Source organism: Peromyscus leucopus, chromosome 1, assembly GCF_004664715.2.
Source record: "Peromyscus leucopus breed LL Stock chromosome 1, UCI_PerLeu_2.1, whole genome shotgun sequence".
In the NCBI taxonomy this organism is placed as follows: domain Eukaryota; kingdom Metazoa; phylum Chordata; class Mammalia; order Rodentia; family Cricetidae; genus Peromyscus; species Peromyscus leucopus.
The window spans coordinates 27,634,853-27,652,462 of NC_051063.1; the positions used below are offsets into that span (position 1 = coordinate 27,634,853).

The 17,610-nt window shown below is 45.6% G+C and overlaps 1 protein-coding gene across 1 annotated transcript in view; it reads left to right on the top strand.

Moving 5' to 3' along the window:
- Positions 1-14,490: 14,490 nt before the first annotated feature.
- Positions 14,491-17,610, top strand: part of Pdzd8 (PDZ domain containing 8) — a 72,395-nt gene continuing 69,275 nt past the window's right edge. The window contains exon 1 of the mRNA XM_028881002.1: positions 14,491-15,365. Within this exon, the coding sequence (XP_028736835.1) occupies positions 14,506-15,365 (860 nt within the window). The 5' untranslated portion in view covers positions 14,491-14,505. The remainder of the gene's footprint in view (positions 15,366-17,610) is intronic.

Sequence of the window (17,610 nt, forward strand, 5' to 3'; positions counted from 1 at the left end):
TCTCTGTCTGTCTCTCTCTCTCACACACACAAACATACACAAAACATAATCAGTGTGTGGGGGGGAAAGGACAATGAAAAAGGAAGACCTCCACTGTCTTCATCTTTTATTCTGTATTTTAAAAATAGATGGTCATAAGATTCCTGTAAAGATGGCAGAGTGATCTCATGCACCTAATTCTCCTTCTATGAATGCATAAACAAATTGTATATTCACATATGGTGGAGTATTATTGGAACATTAAAGGAATCTGGTACACGTGCAACATAGTGAACCTTGAAGACACTAAGCTAAACCCAAGAAGCTAGTGCATCCAGATTCAGAAAATCCACACAGACAGAAAGTAATGAGGTGCTTTTTGGGTTGAGAGAAACTGGGAAGTGACTTGATGTATATGGGTTGCTTTTTAGGGTGTTAAATGTGTTTCTAAATTTTGACTGTGGCAACACAACTCTGAATATATTAAATACTAATGAACTGTACACGTTAAATGGGTGAGTTTTATGGTACATAAAAATGTTTTAAAAAAACTGTTTAGAAATATCATCAATGAGATAGATATTGACAAAACAGAGCTACTGCTAATATTTTTGCAACACCATGACACATTTTTTCATATTATGACACAAGACTCTTAGATACCTTTTCAACTTGAAGTAACCTGCAAGGCATATTGGTCTTCAAGAGATGAAACAAGCCAGCACTTTGTAATTAGAGGTTCTCTGAAGTTCAGCAGCCAGTGTTTTACTCAACTGGAGAAATAGGTCAGCAAACATTGCTTTATGATGTCTTCTGGCCTGGCTCTGTCATGCATGCTTATTAACCATTCACATAGTGTTAGTAAGACTCATTTGTCTCTTGGGATGAACTTGAAGAATGGGCAGGGGAAAGATGAGTGGCCAGTGGTCCCAGTGAGATTTTTGTAATGCTGATTATCTGTATCTTTTGAAAGTGAGATAAAAAGAGGATAACGTGCCACACTGATGACAAGACCGGTGTCTGTGCACAGGTGGACAGGGCAGCAGGCTTGGAACATGGCCCTCACCACTTAGCTGTGTGACTCTGGGCAAGCCACAAAGCCTCTCTGTATAGCCATTTCCTTCTCTGTAAAATGAGAATTGTATACTTTTTTAAATGAGAACTTACCCTGTTGTCATGCACCTATAAATGTATCTTTATTTTTAAAAGGCTCTTCATAGGTATTTATGAATTGTCTATCTTTGATGATTTTTCTCTTGACTTTAAGAAAAAGTTTAGGTTAGAAGATAGTTCACCTGTAGGCGAGCTCCAGAAGAAAGACTCTGTCTCAAGAAAACATAATGGCTGGGCAGGGGAGATAGCACAGTGGGCAAAGTGCTCACAGTACAAGTGGAAGGCCAGGACTAACACAAAGGTCCTCTGATCACACGTACACTCCTTTGTCCTTTGGGAGGAGTATGCTCATACACACACACACACACACACACACACACACACACACACACACACACACACACGAGAGATTTTAAGGAAAATAAAGTGAGGGACAGCAGAGAGTGTCTTCTAACATCTACACACATATGTGTACACACACTGAATTGGCATTTTCTGGAGAACAGATTTTTTCTATTAGTTTGGTTTCATTTGATGTGTTTATTAAGTGGCTTGTTGAAGTACTCATCTGAAACTGTTATCAATAGGTCAGGAAGTCAAAGACTCAAGTACTTCATTTCTTATCAAGTGTGACTGGGCTGCTTAGCAAGAGTGTATGAAGTGCAGAATCAGTGAGAGCTGCCCAACTGCTAAACCTTCTCGTCTGGGTGTGTGTCATGGCCAGTGGCAGAAGCCAGGGAAAGCAAGAGGTGTTAGCCATCTCCTCAACTCCAAATCTGTCCTGTTCACTTCAGAGTCTTTGGAGGCTCAGTAATGTTTGCTTACAATGCAATAGATACCTCAGTGACCACCCTCCATCATCCAGGGAATTGCTTTTTGTTTCCCACCTCACTTATGCTCTGGGACTCCTGTCTTTCTGTCTCTGTCTCCCTCTCTCTTACTCATGCACACACACATTTACATGCCTCAGCGATCACGAAGGTGCTCCTATCTCTCAGCACCTGCTAACACTGGCCTCCATTACTGGGTGCACCACTTCTCAGGCCCCAGGAACACAGCCATGTCTTGTCCACTGTGCCCCGCCAGACCCAAATTTCAGAAAGTCTGTGGGTTAGTCCTGCTGCCGTCAGAGCTGGACACTGTGAGAGGACACAGGCTGGAGGACAGGTCTGTGGGTTAGTCCTGCTGCTGTGAGCTGGACACTATGAGAGGACACAGGCTGGAGGATTGGGCACCTTTTGTGAGAAGACAGGCAAACCACACAGTCTTTTGATTCCTTCCAGAGACCAACCAGGTGGATTTTGGTAAAGTTCAGTATTTGTCCCTGTATGTAGCTAGAGTTTTCCTGCCTGGCCCACAGTCAGGACAAATCTTTGTCACCCGCCAGTCCCACAGCTCAGACACAACCAAGTAAATACAGAGACTTATATTGCTTACAAACTGTGTGGCCGTGGCAGGCTTCTTGCTAACTGTTCTTTTATCTTAAATTAACCCAATTCTATAAATCCATACCTTGCCACGTGGCTCGTGGCTTACTGGCATCTTCACATGCGGCTTGTCATGGTGGCAGCTGGCAGTGTCTCTGACTCAGCCTTCCACTTCCCAGGATTCTTCTCCTCGTCCTGCCTATACTTCCTCCTGCCTGACTACTGGCCAATTAGTGTTTTATTTACTAACCAATCAGAGCAACACATTTGCCATACAGAACATCCCACAGCACCTGTAACACTGAGACTTTTTCCTCTTTATCTGTGTTCCTTTGAGGGTTCCTAAAGTGCTTAGGAATTAGCATATCCACATAAGTAAGTTGCCTATGAGCAGCTGAGAAATATACAATACTGTCTTAAAATTCTGTCTTATTTAAATATATATAAGTCTAAGGATAGTACAGGGGAAGCACAATACTGGTTATTTAAATTGGCAACTAAATGGAGAAAATGTGCACTAGAAATAGGTTTTTTTGTTTGTTTGTTTTTTCTGGAGACTAAGTCTCATCACATAGTCCAGATCAGCTGCAAACTTGAAACCCTCCAGCATTCAGCCTCCTGAGTGCTAGGATTATAGGCATGTGCCATCATGCCCAGCTACTTTTTATAAAAGTATTTAAGTTTTGATTTCACTGTCAGAAGCTTAATTAATGAGCTCCAAAGTGGCTCAGCAGGTAATGGCTTTCAGCACATGAGCCTGGTGACCTGTTTGATCCTCAGAGCCCATGTTAAAGAGGAAAAAAAAGAAATAACTTCACAAAGTTGTCCTCTGGTCACCACAGTGTGTCATGGAGAGCATGCCCCCACACACATCATGAATATGTGTACAGAGTATGCATATACACACACAATAATAATGCACAAAAATGTAAAAAAAAAACCTAGAAATTTTAAGTTGAACTAAAAACCACAGCTTTATTCAAATAACATATTTTACATTTACTAATTAGAATTTCTACTTTGATTTTTAATAATAAGAATTTCATATTTAAAACTTTTTCTTCTTTCACATTTTTGATGGAAATATATTCAAATTTGATACTTATGAATTATAATTATATTATTTTAAATCTTACAAGCCATTACTGTCAGAAACACATAAATTATTTATATACTTGATCATAATTAGTAATATTTTACTATGACAGATATTATGGAATGGATAACTCATGAAATATTTTTCATGCAACCTGAATATCCCTGGGCATTTATGCATATGCACAGTAAAACTTAAATTCAATTGTCTTTGATACTGAACTTACGGACTTTTAGTCATTTAAACACTACAGCTTCTAATTTAAAAATATTTGCCTTTACAAAGTCATATTGTATTGGTGTGAAGGGAGAAGGTACCTCTTACATTTAATAGTTGGGATGGGGCGGTAACACCATTGTAGAGTGCTTGCCTTTCAAGCTCAAAGACCTGAGTTCAGTCCCCAGAACCCACAATAACACAAAGTTAGGCATGTGACCCGTGTTTGTAATCCCAGCACCAGGAAGGCTGAGACAGGTAGATCACTGGGTCTTACTGGCCAGCTCTAGTTTGACCGAAGTTCCAGGCTAATGAAAAATTCTGTCAAAAAAAAAAGCATGAAGCCTGAAGTTGTCCTCTGGCCTCCACCCACATGTACACATAATCCACACACAGAGACACACAAATACATACCTATACAAAGCTTAATGGTTTCATTTATAAATTCTAAAACTTTCAGGAATATAAAATATACCAGGCTGAGGAAAACACTCTAACTCTACAAATGCTAAACATGAGGCCAAATGCTTTACTCAGTCTGATTGTTCTGTTCCTAGGAAACACTAGCTGACAGTAACCATGCTGTTGACAGCTGACACATGCCAGGCCATATGAAGCACTGTCTTTGTGTTACCAAATCCTCCCAAGAGCCCCATGTCACTAGCCATTTTATATGAATACCCTGAGCCTTGAGCATTTGTGTAACTTGTCCCAGGTTGTGCAGCCATCAAGTCTTAGATCTGGAATCTGACCCCAGGAAAACTGACTGTCTTTGAGCAAGAGCCTGGGGGAAAGATGACCTCAGTGGTCACCTCAGTGGGGACCCATTCACAACCCATGAAAGGAGACATGTGAGGTCATGGTGTTTGGGAAAAAATGTTGTAAGGTGATTCCTACACCTTGTCCTTACCCCACAGTTTGACCAGAGATCTGCTTTCACACCCTAAGAACACTGCCCAGGTACTAAACTGAAGTGACTCCAAAGGAAGACTAAGGGATAGTTGTGCAATCCTTCATTTCCTCACCTCCGAAATGGGCAGGCAGGAAAAAAAATCCCACTGTGTTGCTGCTCTTGAACACTTAGTCATCTGTCTTTTTAATAGGCAAAGGGAATTGATGCCACCCTGTCTTCCTTCCCTCCTCTCCTTTCTTCTCTTCCTTTCTGCAAAAGCAAGCTGAGCTAGTGCTATGCAGGCAGGTATCACTACACCCAGGGAGCTTGCTATTTAGTAAGGAGACAGCAAACAATACAAAGTTACCAAAAACTACAACTGGTGAGTGCAGTGAAGGAGAGGAAGAGACTGCTTGGGATGTGCTTTCTAGGGGCATTTGCCTGGGTTGCAGAAGTCAAGGAAGATTGGGTGAGAACATGGCACAGGAACGGTGTTCTGGGTGATCAATTAGAGTTAAATGTATACAAGTTGGGGGATCATGTCAGGCTGAGCTTGGAGACTGAAGCTGCAGTATGGAGCTTGAAGATTCTGAGAGAAGGCTAGTAAAGCTGGACGTGTGTATGGGTATATGAGTCCAGGCCTTTCACTAACCACATCCAACACACAGCTTGTATTAGTAAATAAAGTTTTCTTATAACATAGCCATACCCAATTTTTTACATACTACCAAGAACTGCTGCTTTAATAGCCAGATTGAATAGTTGCCATGGAAATGTGATGACCCACAAAGCCCAAAGTTTCTGCTTCCCTTTCAGAAAAAAACCTGGGAGACCCCTGACCAAGCAGTAGAAGCCAGATGTTGAAAGCCTGTCAAGGACTTCAGTTATGGGGCCTTATCCTAATGACAGTGGGATCTACAGGAGTGCTTGAAGACAGAAGAGGACAGGGAATAATGTGCCTCAATTTACCAAGAAACATTCAAGAGCCGGGTATGCACTTTGATTGGAAGGATATCCCAGGTAAGATCCCTCAAAAACTGCAAAGAAACCCTGCCGCTAATCCTGCTAAGAATGGCCACTAAGTGTGTTCTTGTGTGTGAAAGTGGCCTCAATCAACTTCTGCCTGACCTACCATGTAAGTCAGATTCGGTTGGGAGCAACATTTCAAGCAGGATAAAGCACACTTTCACTTGGCAACAGAATAGGAAAGGATGAGAGGAAAGTTGGACGTGATTGGACAATTAGGAAAGTCAGTAAGAATTTAGGGGCAAGATATAATGGCCCAAACTGGCCTAGCTTCAGGGCAAGGACAAAAGTGAACCTGCTTGGAGAACAGTTGAAGAAATATACAAAAGCAAGTTAATCCGTTGTCTATTTAAAGAGGATTTGATTAGAGGTGTCTGAGAAAGGGGGCAATCAAGTAGACTCTAGAAGTCTCACAACTCAAGGATAATTTCCATTTCTGGAGAGTCCACAGCCTCAAGTGAATGATAAGAAGTTTGGGACTGAGCTAGTACAGTAATTAAAGTGCAAAGCAGACAGAATTTAGTTCTACTGTTAGACTCTTTAAGGTGTATTATTAAAAGCAGTTTTCCATTTCCACTAAGAAAGAGGAAACAATCCATCCTGTTCCCCAGTGTTCCTTGAAGTGTCCTGTGGTTCTCAGTGAGAGGGGAACCGAATCACCTTTTGTCTCCATCCATAAAATCCCCAATTGAAGGTGACAAACTTGTCTCAGTTTGCTCAGAACTTTTTGGTTTTACTATTGAAGATTTTACTCCCAGAAATCGTCTAAGCCCAGAGCACACTTGGAAAGTTGAGCACCTCACGTCCAGGACTCTCCTCAGGGAAGATTGTTTTCTGCTGCTATCTCTAGCCACAGAAATGTCTCTTGTTGATAACCAAATCGAGGAATAAGTTTGAAGTCTGATGTTACTTGGTGTTCTGCAGTCTTGCCAAGGGAAGGAAAGGGTTCAAGAAAAGGGAAATGATCCACATTGTCAGAGGGTCCTCAGAGCTCTGATGGAAATAGCTACAAAGGAATCGCCAAGAATGGGTTCCTGGAGGTGCGGTGTCCTAGTTTCATCTCTGTTTCCACCCTGACGAAAATTATTTCAGGGGAGGAAGGGAGGAGCTAGCTAAAAATCCCAAGTCCCATCCATCATTTTGAGGAAATCAAGCCAGAGCAGGAACTAGTCCCATCACACACAGTCAAAAGCTAAGAGAATAAACAGACCCTTGCTTGTGGCTGCTCAGCTACCCCAGTCTATACAGTCACCCAGCCCAGGGTCCCAGACCAGGGCATGGACTTCAAACAGTGATCTGGGGCTTCTAAACCAACAATCAAGAACACCTCCTCTCCATCCCCATCCTGCAGAACAAACCCATGGGCCAATCCGATCTAGAAAATCGCTCACTGAGACACGCTTCAGCCTGGTGATTGTGGGTTGTGTCAATTTGATAATTAAAACTGGTAGTTTAATACATGGGGGTATTGTTCAGACAGAAGTAGGACCGCTGTGGATGAAGGAACGAAGGGAAGAGTGAACTGGTCTTTTTAAAAGGCTGGACTCTAGGTAAAAGAGGCTAAGAAAGAAGTTGGGAGGCTGAAGGTAGGATGTTCATGGGGGTTTGGTAAGCACAGAGGAAATGGTGTATGTATGGAAGGAGAGGAGATGGACCTGCAGGAGCAGGCTCCGCCACACGAGCATAGTTCCACTTTGTTTTGTTGTTTTGTCTGCTGTATTCTGGGGTGGGTGTGTGGGGTATATGGGCATGTTCTTGTATATGCAAGTACAGGTATGTGCACACACGTGTAAAGGCCAGAGGACACCTCAGGTATCATTCCTCAGGAGCCCTCCACTTTTGTGCTGGAAGGGGCAGACACACAGGTGCACAGTGGGACTGTAGACGTCAGAGAACAACTTGTAAGAGTTGATTCTCTCCTTCCACCATGTGAGTTCAGGAGACTGACCTCAGGTCCACCTGCTGAGCCATCTCACTGGCCCTCTACTTTGTTTTTTGAGATAAGCTCTTTTACTGTCCTGAAGCTGGCCAAGTAGACTAGGCTAACTGCCCAGCAAGCCCCACGAATCCATGTCTGTCTCCTCAGTGCGGGAATTACAGGCATGCACCACTATGTCCAAAAAAAATTTTTTTTGGCCTGAGTTCTGGGGCTTGAATTCAAGTCATCATGCTTACAAGGGAAGCACTCTATTTACTGAGCATCTCTATTCTGTATTTTTGTGATTATTGTTGCCACAGAAGAGAGGATTCTGTCAGGGAGTTGTTGCCAGGGAAGAAAAGAACATGGGCCAGGCTAAACGATGGGCATCTTTTTCTTCCCTGAAATGGAAGGCTTTGTTCTCCCTTGAGCATGGTGGGGAACAAGAGAGGGTGAGAGGCAAGAGACTGGTCAAGATTTGAGGGCACTTTGTGGGAAATGGGAAGACATGCTGACTAGGATAATGGAGAAAAGTATGAGAGGGGGTGATGTGACGAGGGCTCTAACGTGTGTAGGACCATTAGTGTACAGAAGCAGAGAGTGGAGCTTGGAATGATGTTTGGATTGCTCTGGTATTGACATTTTGCCAGCGGGGATGGAAGGAAATGTATTGTTATGCTCTTGTTTAAAAAAAACTTTTCAACACTACAAAGTCAGCAAAATAGAACTGGACCTCTGCCTGCATTTCCACCCCTCCCTAGCTCGGCTCACGTCCCTCCCCTACCTGGCCTTTGTCTTCTTTTACACTGGCCAGCCCCAGTCCTTCTTCATTTCACCTTTCCCCAGGCAGCCTGTCCCAATTTCCTTAAACTACATTGGATTTTCAACATGGGAGTTTTTGACTCTTTATGATGAGAAAACTCCAAGCACCAAAGGGAATTCGATTTGCCCCCAAAGCCTCCCATATTCCCCAGAAAGAATCCATTTCTTGTCCTGTTTCCTATCAAACTAGAATGACCCATCGTTTTTTGTTTGTTTGTTTGTTTGTTTTTCTCTTTTCTTTTTCTTTTCCTTTTGATTTGGATTTTTGAGACAGGTTTTCTCTGTGTAACAGATTTTAGCTATCCTGGAACTGGATTTGTAGAAGAGGCTGGCCTCTAACTCATAGAGATCCATCTGCCTCTTCCTCCTGAGTGCTAGGATTAAAGACACCACACTAGACAAACTATAATTTTCTTAATCCCTCTTGGGAGAAGTTGCCTCACTCTGCATTGGCAACCCCAGAGGCACAAGGATTGATTTAGTGTGGCCAACTAAGGATTCCCTCCCAACATTTAAGATTGAGCTACAGGATGGCGCTGGGCACTAGGTGTAGGACTCTCTAGATTTGGGTCCATGGGGGTGGAAGACAGGAACCAAGTGCAGATATCTTGACAAGATAACAAGGTAAGAGTAAAGGAAATGAGAGAGAAACAATCCTCTGGAGTGAGGGTTCTGTGCAAGACTCAAAGGAACATCTTGCAGCTGAGTTCCTGGAGATATTCCAGTACCATTACTATGAATTACACAGCAGTGAAGTTAGCCCCTGGCAGTTTCTGTTCTCTGCCCCTGAACTAGAAGGCTCTGCTCCCACAGTGTCTCTAGTATGCCTCTGCTAGAACAGAGGCTCTCTTATCATTAGTTATGTGTGTCTGTGTCTGTCTGGGCCTGGCATCCCTGAGGGCAGGAACTCTGTTCTGCTCATTCATTATGGGTATATGTTAAATACTCAAAAAAGAGCTGCTATGATTTTTATCTTCACAGTTCACAAAATGCTTCAATGTATCATTTCTTAGCAGGTATTCTAAACTCTCTGCTTTGCCCTAAGTTTTTGCTACTGTATTACTTTTCTAAATTTGTGACAAATAACAAATATGAGCAATTTAAAAGGAGGATTAATTTTAGCTTATGGTTTCAGAGGTATCAATCCATCATGTCAGGGAGGGCATGGCACATCAGAGGCAAGCTCAAGACAAGGTTTCTCTGTGCAGCTCCAGCTGTCCTGGAACTCTGTTGACCAGGTTGGCCTTGAGCCCAGAGATCCACCTGCCTCTGCCTCCCAGTGCTGGGATTAAAGGCATGCACCACCACCACTGACTGGCCAAAAGAATAATTTAGAAAGAGGCCAGGACCTGTCCCTAAGGACACTCCCCTACTGACCTACTTCCTCCAACCAGGTCCTACCTCCTGCTTTTTACCACCTTCCAAAAATGCCATCATAATATTATGGACCCATAAAGGGATGACACCAGAGTCCTCAGGACCTAAATCATTTCTGTAAATTTTCTCATAGATACTCATAGGGGCATTCTCTAGGTGTTTCTTAATCAATCTAATTGACAAGATTTGAATTATTTTGCATAATTTTCATTAAATTGGCTTTCTTGTGGTCCCAGCCCCCCCCAACCACCACCACTGCCAAATTTCATAGGCTTTGAGTTTCTACTATCTAGAGTTCAATATAAAGAATTCAGAGTGCAGTGATATTAAAAGGCCCTGCCTCTATCTGTTGGTGAGGTTGTGGGTCTTAATAGGAAATCTGTCTTCTAATTGCCTTTATCTCTGAGATGGTTACTTCCCAGGAAAGCTACTGAAACAGCTTACTTCATTTTTTCCTTTATTGAAAAGATTCTTTTCTCAAACACTAAACATCTTGATTATAGTTTCCCCTCCCTCTATTCCTCCCAGTTCATCCCTGCTTCCCCTCCACTCTGGATCCACTCCCTTTCTGTCTCTCATTAGAAAAGAACTGGCTTCTAAGAGATAACCAAACATGACAAAATAAAATGTAAGATAAAGCAAAACCCATCATATTAAGGTTGGACACAGCAACCCAACAGGAGGGAAAGAACCTCAAGAGTAAGCATAAAGGTCAGAGACAGCACTCATTCTCACATTAAGGAGCCTCATAAAAACACTAACCTGAAAACTATATTATATGTGCAGAGGACCTGGTGCTGACCAGTGTAGGCCCTGTGCTTGCTGCTTTAGTCTCTGAGTTCACATGAGCCTTGTTCAGTTGATTCAGATGCCGTGTTCTCCTGGTGTCCTCCATCCCCTCTGGCTCTTACACTCTTTCTGTCCCCTCCATGGGATTCCCTGAGCTCTGAGGGGACTTGATGGAGACATCTCATTTAGACTCTCTCTCCATATAATGTCTGGCTGTGGGTTTCTCAATCTGCTCTCATCTGCTGCCAGAGAAGGTTTCTCTGATGATGATTGAATAAGAAATTGATCTATGAGTATAGCACAATATCATTAGGAGTCATTTTAATCAATACTTTTTTATTGTCATTTTAATCAATACTTCTGGTTTTTCAAGATAAGGTTTCTCTGTGTAACACCTACCTGTCCTGGAACTAGCTCTGTAGAACAGGCTGGACTCAAACTCATAGAGATCCTCCTGTCTCTGCCTCCCAAGTGTTGGGATTAAAGGTGTGCACCACCACTGCCTGGCCACCTTTTCTTTTCTTTTCCTTTTTTTTTTTTTTTTTTTTTAAAGACTAGTAGTGTTTGTTTTTACCCTAGATTTCTGGGCTATCTAGTCTCTGGTTCTTAGTTACTCAAACAATGTTGGGTATGGGTCTCTTCTCATGGAGTGGACCTCAAGTCAAATCAGACATTGGTTGGCTACTCCCACAAGTTCTAGGCCACCATGGGGCAGCTTAATTTCAATGATGTCATCTGAAGCACATCAGTGGGTCATTCATGCATCTCCATATCTACTCAGAATCTCAGATTTTCAGAGTCAAGGACAGTGGTCCTCAGACTTCTGAACAGTTATAAACTGGCATTATTACTAAGATGAGGGTTGCTGGATTCATATTCTTCTAATAATAGCATTTAAAAGCACCAAGCATCTATAAATGCTCCAGTGTTTCATAAAAGGCATACAACACCCAGATTATTGTGAGCACTACCAACTAGATATCAAATACATTTGACTATAAAACCATTTTGACTTACCTTAAAAATACTATTTTAAGACAATAAAGTATTTAACATTCTGCCTGACACATCAATGCATCAGTTACTTTTATGGCCACTATGGCAAAACACCTGACAAGGAAGGAAGGATTTATTTTGGTCACTGTTTCAGAGGGTCCATCATGGTGGAGAGGGCATGGCTGAGAATGCACAGTGGCTCGGTTCCTGGGAGTGGGAGTGAGCAAGCGTGGCTTGTTAGGGCGGCTGATAGGAAGCACAGAGACTCCACAGAAATCAGGGTCCTACCCCTGTGACCTGCTTCCACAAGTCAAACCAATCTCCTAAAAACTCCAGCCTTCAAAATAATAGTCCACAGACCTGGGGATCCAGTGTTCAAAACACAATCCTATAGCGGGCATTTTAGAATCAAACCATCACATTTGTATTGTTGTTACTGCTGTTTAGCCATTTTTTTCCCCTGAATTTTTCTTCCTCCTATTTCTTCAAGGTTTGCTGAGCTCCTTAATAGACTGGAGTGTGCCCTCTGAGGACAAGAGTTACTGGTGAATTGAATGACTAATAGACTGAGAAGATACTGGATTCCAAGGGGTATCCTGGGGAGTAGGGAAGATGTGGAGATGGAGTGAGATTGAAGACTGATTCCCACGGGCCTCACCAACCTTGCTAGTAAGGGGAGAGCCACAATGGATCAACACAGAGTTTTGGGGCTTTGATTCTGTGCATGTGTGTGTTCATGCACGTGTGTGCATGTGTATGTAGAGGCCAGACACTGACATCAGGTATCTTCCTCACACTCCACTTTAGTTCTTAAATCAGTGTCTCTTACTGAACCTGGAGCTCAAGACTCAGCAAGTCCCAGGAACCTCCTGTCTGCTTCCAAGTGCTGCGATTACAGGACTGTGCTGCTGTACCCAGCTTTTTAAGTGGATGCTGGGGATCCAAACTCAGGCTCACGTTTTGAATGACAAGCACTCTAGTGATAGAGCCGTCTCTCCAGTCTCCCTGTTGGAATTTTTAATATCTCACTGATGTGAAGAACTCCCCACCCCACCCCTTAGTGTAATGTTTGGCACAGAGGTATAAGATTTCTGGTGAAAATTGGGAAAGGGCTTATAGTTCTCATTTGGGTTGAACTAATATATAACTGGAAAGGCAGTCCAGAAGCAGAAGCAGAGGGTGACTATGAACACAGAAGTTGTCTGGAACTTCTAGAAATGTCAGCTAGGTTGCTGACAGATGTTTGACACAGTCTGAAGAAGTGACAGCAAACATCTGTCTAATAGATGTCTTCCCATTTCAAAAGCCATTCTGGTCTCAGACCTGGCCACGAATAAGAAAGATGAGATCAAATTGATTCCAAAGCTCTATGCCTGGCCCAACTGGGCCAGAACTCTGGTTTAATTCTAGAATCACCCAGTCAAGACAATTCTTGGCCTAAATACGTCCAAGGGCTAGAAAGGATACCTGCACTGATGTCTCAGAGCCATCCTGAATCTTTGAGACTTTTAGTACTGGAGTACCTGACCTAGGACTAAAAGATTGTGTCCACATGGAAGGATATAAGCTATGATATAACAATTAAGCAGTCAGAAAGCACCAGAGGAAACATTGTTGCCAGGGAACACAGGCTACCAGCTCTCTTGGTTTGTTTTGGTCCTGGTGCTACCCTGTGCAAAGTGTCCCTCTTTCCCCTGTCTCTGCATCTCCCAATTCTCCCTTTTGGTGCATCGGGGACCTGATCAGTTTCTTCCTCCCAACAACTCCAGCACTCGCCATGTTATTGTACCGAGTAGAGACAAGGACTCAGGTCTCTGCGATGTGACCCCAACAACTTCTTTAGACGGTGTGAATGTAGTCATCTGTGAAATGGGTGGGTGCTAAAAGCAACTGCCTCAGGGATGGACTCAGTGATAATGATCTCGGCTAGGAACGGGGTGGGGGTGAGGGCGTGAACAACAGTTGGAAGGGAGTCACTAAGGCATCTTCCAATCTGCAGGGGAATTCTTTCAGCCCACCTACTCCTCTGAGACCTCTCCTGAACGTCCTTCTCATTTAAAGTCGACTATCCCCTGAGGCGAGAAAGTTAGTTCCTTTCTTCCCGCGGTTCTTCCCGGGCCCTTCTCCGGGCCCTCCCTCTGCGGACGCAGGGTCGCCGCCGGTCCGAGCGGACCAGCCTTGGCGGTCTCTGATGCAGTCAGTGTCTGCGGCGTTGCCCTGCAGGGGAGGTAGCAGCACGCTGCGGGATGAAGGGCGGCCGCTGCAGAGGTAACCGGGCAGGGCCCAGGGCCAGCGCGGGGGAGGGGCGCGGAATAACGGACGGCCGCGCCGGCCCGCGCCGGGCCCCGACTTCTCCGGGCCACCCTCCGTTTTCTCCCGCGCTCCCGAGACGACCGACGCGCGGACTCTGCCGCGGCGGGATGCGGGCGGGATGCGGGCGGGCGGGGGGCGCGGCGCTGGCAGCGCGCCCGGAGGCCAGCAAGGACCCGCGTCCGCGAGCGCCCGGACGCTGGCCGCCGGGAGCGCGCCCGCTCTGACGTCACGCGGCGCCCGCCCAATCAGCGCCGTCTCTGCGGGGAGGCGCCGTTCCCGCCCTCGCCCGCCGCCGCCGCCGCCGCCGCCGGTGGCCGCCGCTCGGGCCGCCCCCGGAGGAGCGTCGGAGGAGGAGGCGCGGGGCCGCGGCCGTCGGAGGCGCCGCACTAGCAGCGCCGGGCTGCGGACGCGCGGGACGGGCGCGGGGAGCCGCTCCTCCCCGACCGATGTCCTCAAGATGGAGGCGGCGGGGGCGACGGCGTGAGGAGGAGGGCGGCGCGGAGAGCGCGGGAGCGGGCCGGCGGGCGGCGGGGGCGGCGGGATGGGGCTGCTGCTCATGATCCTGGCGTCGGCCGTGCTGGGCTCGTTCCTCACGCTGCTCGCACAGTTCCTGCTGCTCTACCGCAGACAGCCCGAGCCGCGGGCGGACGAGGCGGCCCGCGCGGGCGACGGCTTCCGCTACCTCAAGCCGGTGCCGGGCCTGTCCCTCAGGGAGTACCTCTATGGCGGCGGCGGCGGCGAGGAGCCCGCGGCCGCGTCCTCCGAGGCGGCCCCGGCCCCCGACAGCCCGGCCCCGCCGACGCGGGAGACCTGCTACTTCCTCAACGCCACCATCCTGTTCCTGTTCCGGGAGCTGCGGGACACGGCGCTCGCCCGCCGCTGGGTCACCAAGAAGATCAAGGTGGAGTTCGAGGAGCTGCTGCAGACCAAGACGGCCGGCCGCCTGCTGGAGGGGCTGAGCCTGCGCGACGTGTTCCTGGGCGACACGGTCCCCTTCATCAAGACCATCCGACTGGTGCGGCCCGTGGCGGCCCCGGGCACCGGCGAGCCCGACGGCGCCGACGGCGACGCGCCGCCCGCCACCTGCCCCGAGGAGCTGGCCTTCGAGGCGGAGGTGGAGTACAACGGCGGCTTCCACCTGGCCATCGACGTGGACCTGGTGTTCGGCAAGTCTGCCTACCTGTTCGTCAAGCTGTCGCGCGTGGTGGGGAGGCTCCGCTTCGTCCTCACCCGCGTGCCCTTCACCCACTGGTTCTTCTCCTTCGTGGAGGACCCGCTGATCGACTTCGAGGTGCGCTCCCAGTTCGAGGGGCGGCCCTTGCCCCAGCTCACCTCCATCATCGTCAACCAGCTCAAGAAGATCATCAAGCGCAAGCACACCCTGCCCAGTTACAAGATCAGGTGAGTTGGGGCGGGTGAGGGGGGGGCGCGGTCAGGGGAGCTGAGGCTGCCCGGGGGCCCTGGGCTGCAGTGCGCTTCCACCCTGGACCGGGGGCCACGTGGAAGACGTTTCCTGTGCTGCCAAAGGGAGCAGAGGGGGCTGCTCCCGGTGCCCCTGGCCGCTCACTGTTGAGACGCACTTGTATGCGGTTGCTGCACCCCGGGTGCAGCATCTCCTGGACCACGTGAAGTTGTTCCTGGGCTCGCTGCAGGCCTGAAGGGCGTGCTCACAGCCCAGGTCTGCTCTGGGTTGGGCAAAGGCAGGGGTTGTTGCAAAAGGATGTGACTTAGAGTTGAGTCCTGTGCCTGGTGGTCTTCTCTGTGAATTTGGAGTGACTGCCATCTGCCCTTGGGAAGTAGTTTCTGCACCACAGACAGACCCAGACTCCACCTCTCTGGTGTCTGTTCCCTGTGACTGTTCCTCACCTGTCATCTTGAGGATAGTATTTTAAAGACAGTGGTTTTGAGTTTTTTAAAGTCCCTCTCTGTCTGGTGACCTAGTTTTATGGGGATACATTGTTTCGATAAATTAATGTATGAGTTTTCTTTTACTGACATGGAAGTGGAAGGGGAAATGAAAATTTGGAGGATTAGAGGCTTTTTCATAGGTGGGTCTTGGAAGGCTTGTTTGAGTAGAAAGGCTCATGTTTCTTTTAAAACAAACAATTTTTAAACTTCTCTATCCTCCTTAATTTTGTGTTCACTAAATTGAGCATTTTAGATTTTGTTCTTCACTGTGAAATTATCTAGTATAGCCTTACATCACTACAGCCCTTTAGTGGGAACTGAATGTCCCTGGACATTAGTTTCCTACCAGTCTCAAGCCACATAATCCGGAAATAGTGCGGATTTGGAATGAATTTTTGATTTGTGAAGCTTGGACTTGACTGCGTATGTTTTGTTAAACTAATAGACTGAGTGACGTTTAAGCTGTTGGGTGACAAAAGAACTGTTGTGTGAGGCCCATATTCCCACGGATTTGCAGGGGACGGTGAACTGGTCATTATTCACAGTGCAGGATTTCTAGTTCTGTAAAGCATATACAATTTATGAAACGTACTTCAAATGATTACATTATGAGTTGTAGTTTTTAAGCAGTGATGTGTTTGTAACAGTGTGTTGCTAAGAAAGTCATAAGCAAAAGTTGTAACAAATTTTGATAATTCACAGTTCATTGGTCGATCAGAAACTACTGCAGAGTGCATCACTCAATATATAGATAATTTGGGGGCATTTATTATATCCTCCTTACTCTTTAAAGTGCTTGAGATTCAATACTGATCAGAATTAAAGACTGCCACCACCTTCATAAAGCTTAGAGTTTACTGATAATTGAATTATCCACTGAATAACATTTATACTAGTGTAGATTTGATAGAGTGTGGAAATTACTAGAAAGCTGCTTTTAGATTAGTAAAAGGAAAATAGAAATGTGAGGATGAAAAATACTGCCTGAGGAAGTGCTGACATGTCTTGTGTAGCTACCACTTCTCCAGAAGTGTAATATACTGATTTCATATAAGAGAATGAATTGTAACACATCTAAGACGTATCATCATTCTTATAAAGAGATTGTAGCTAGTATTTATCCTGTTTTATTGTTGAAGGAATGAAGCACATAATAGTTAAATAACTTGCTTAAGTCACACAAGCTGTCAGGTGGTGAAACTGAGCTTAGATAAAGTGAGGCTTGCTTTTTAATTTTTTGTAATGTAAAGGAATTTATCTCAACTTTATTTACTCTTTATATTTCTTGGACTGGGAATTATCCACCAATAAATGCTTATTGGTTTAAACTTTTGCTTCCTGCTTGCAAAAAAATTAAATGAAGTGAAATACATGAAAAGTTTAGAATTAAAAATAACATCTTACACAGCCCAAACCTTTAACCCAAATCCAGAACTAAGTCCCATAAGTGCATCAGAATGACTCCATTTAATTATCTTGATCATAGTAATGTAAAAAAATATAATGGCTCTCAAAGCAGAACAGATTAGCAAATGGGAAAGGTTGTCTTCTTTGGGCACACAAAGTTTTGATTTTGGTAACTGTTGACATCACCACTCATGGTGCTAGGGATGGAACCTGGACCCTTGGCATACTAGGAAAGCATTCTGATTCAGATATTTCAACCTCAATAGTTCCACATTATTCGCCACCCCACCCCCCTTTTTCTTGTTCTTAAATGATTTTTTCCAAAGTATGA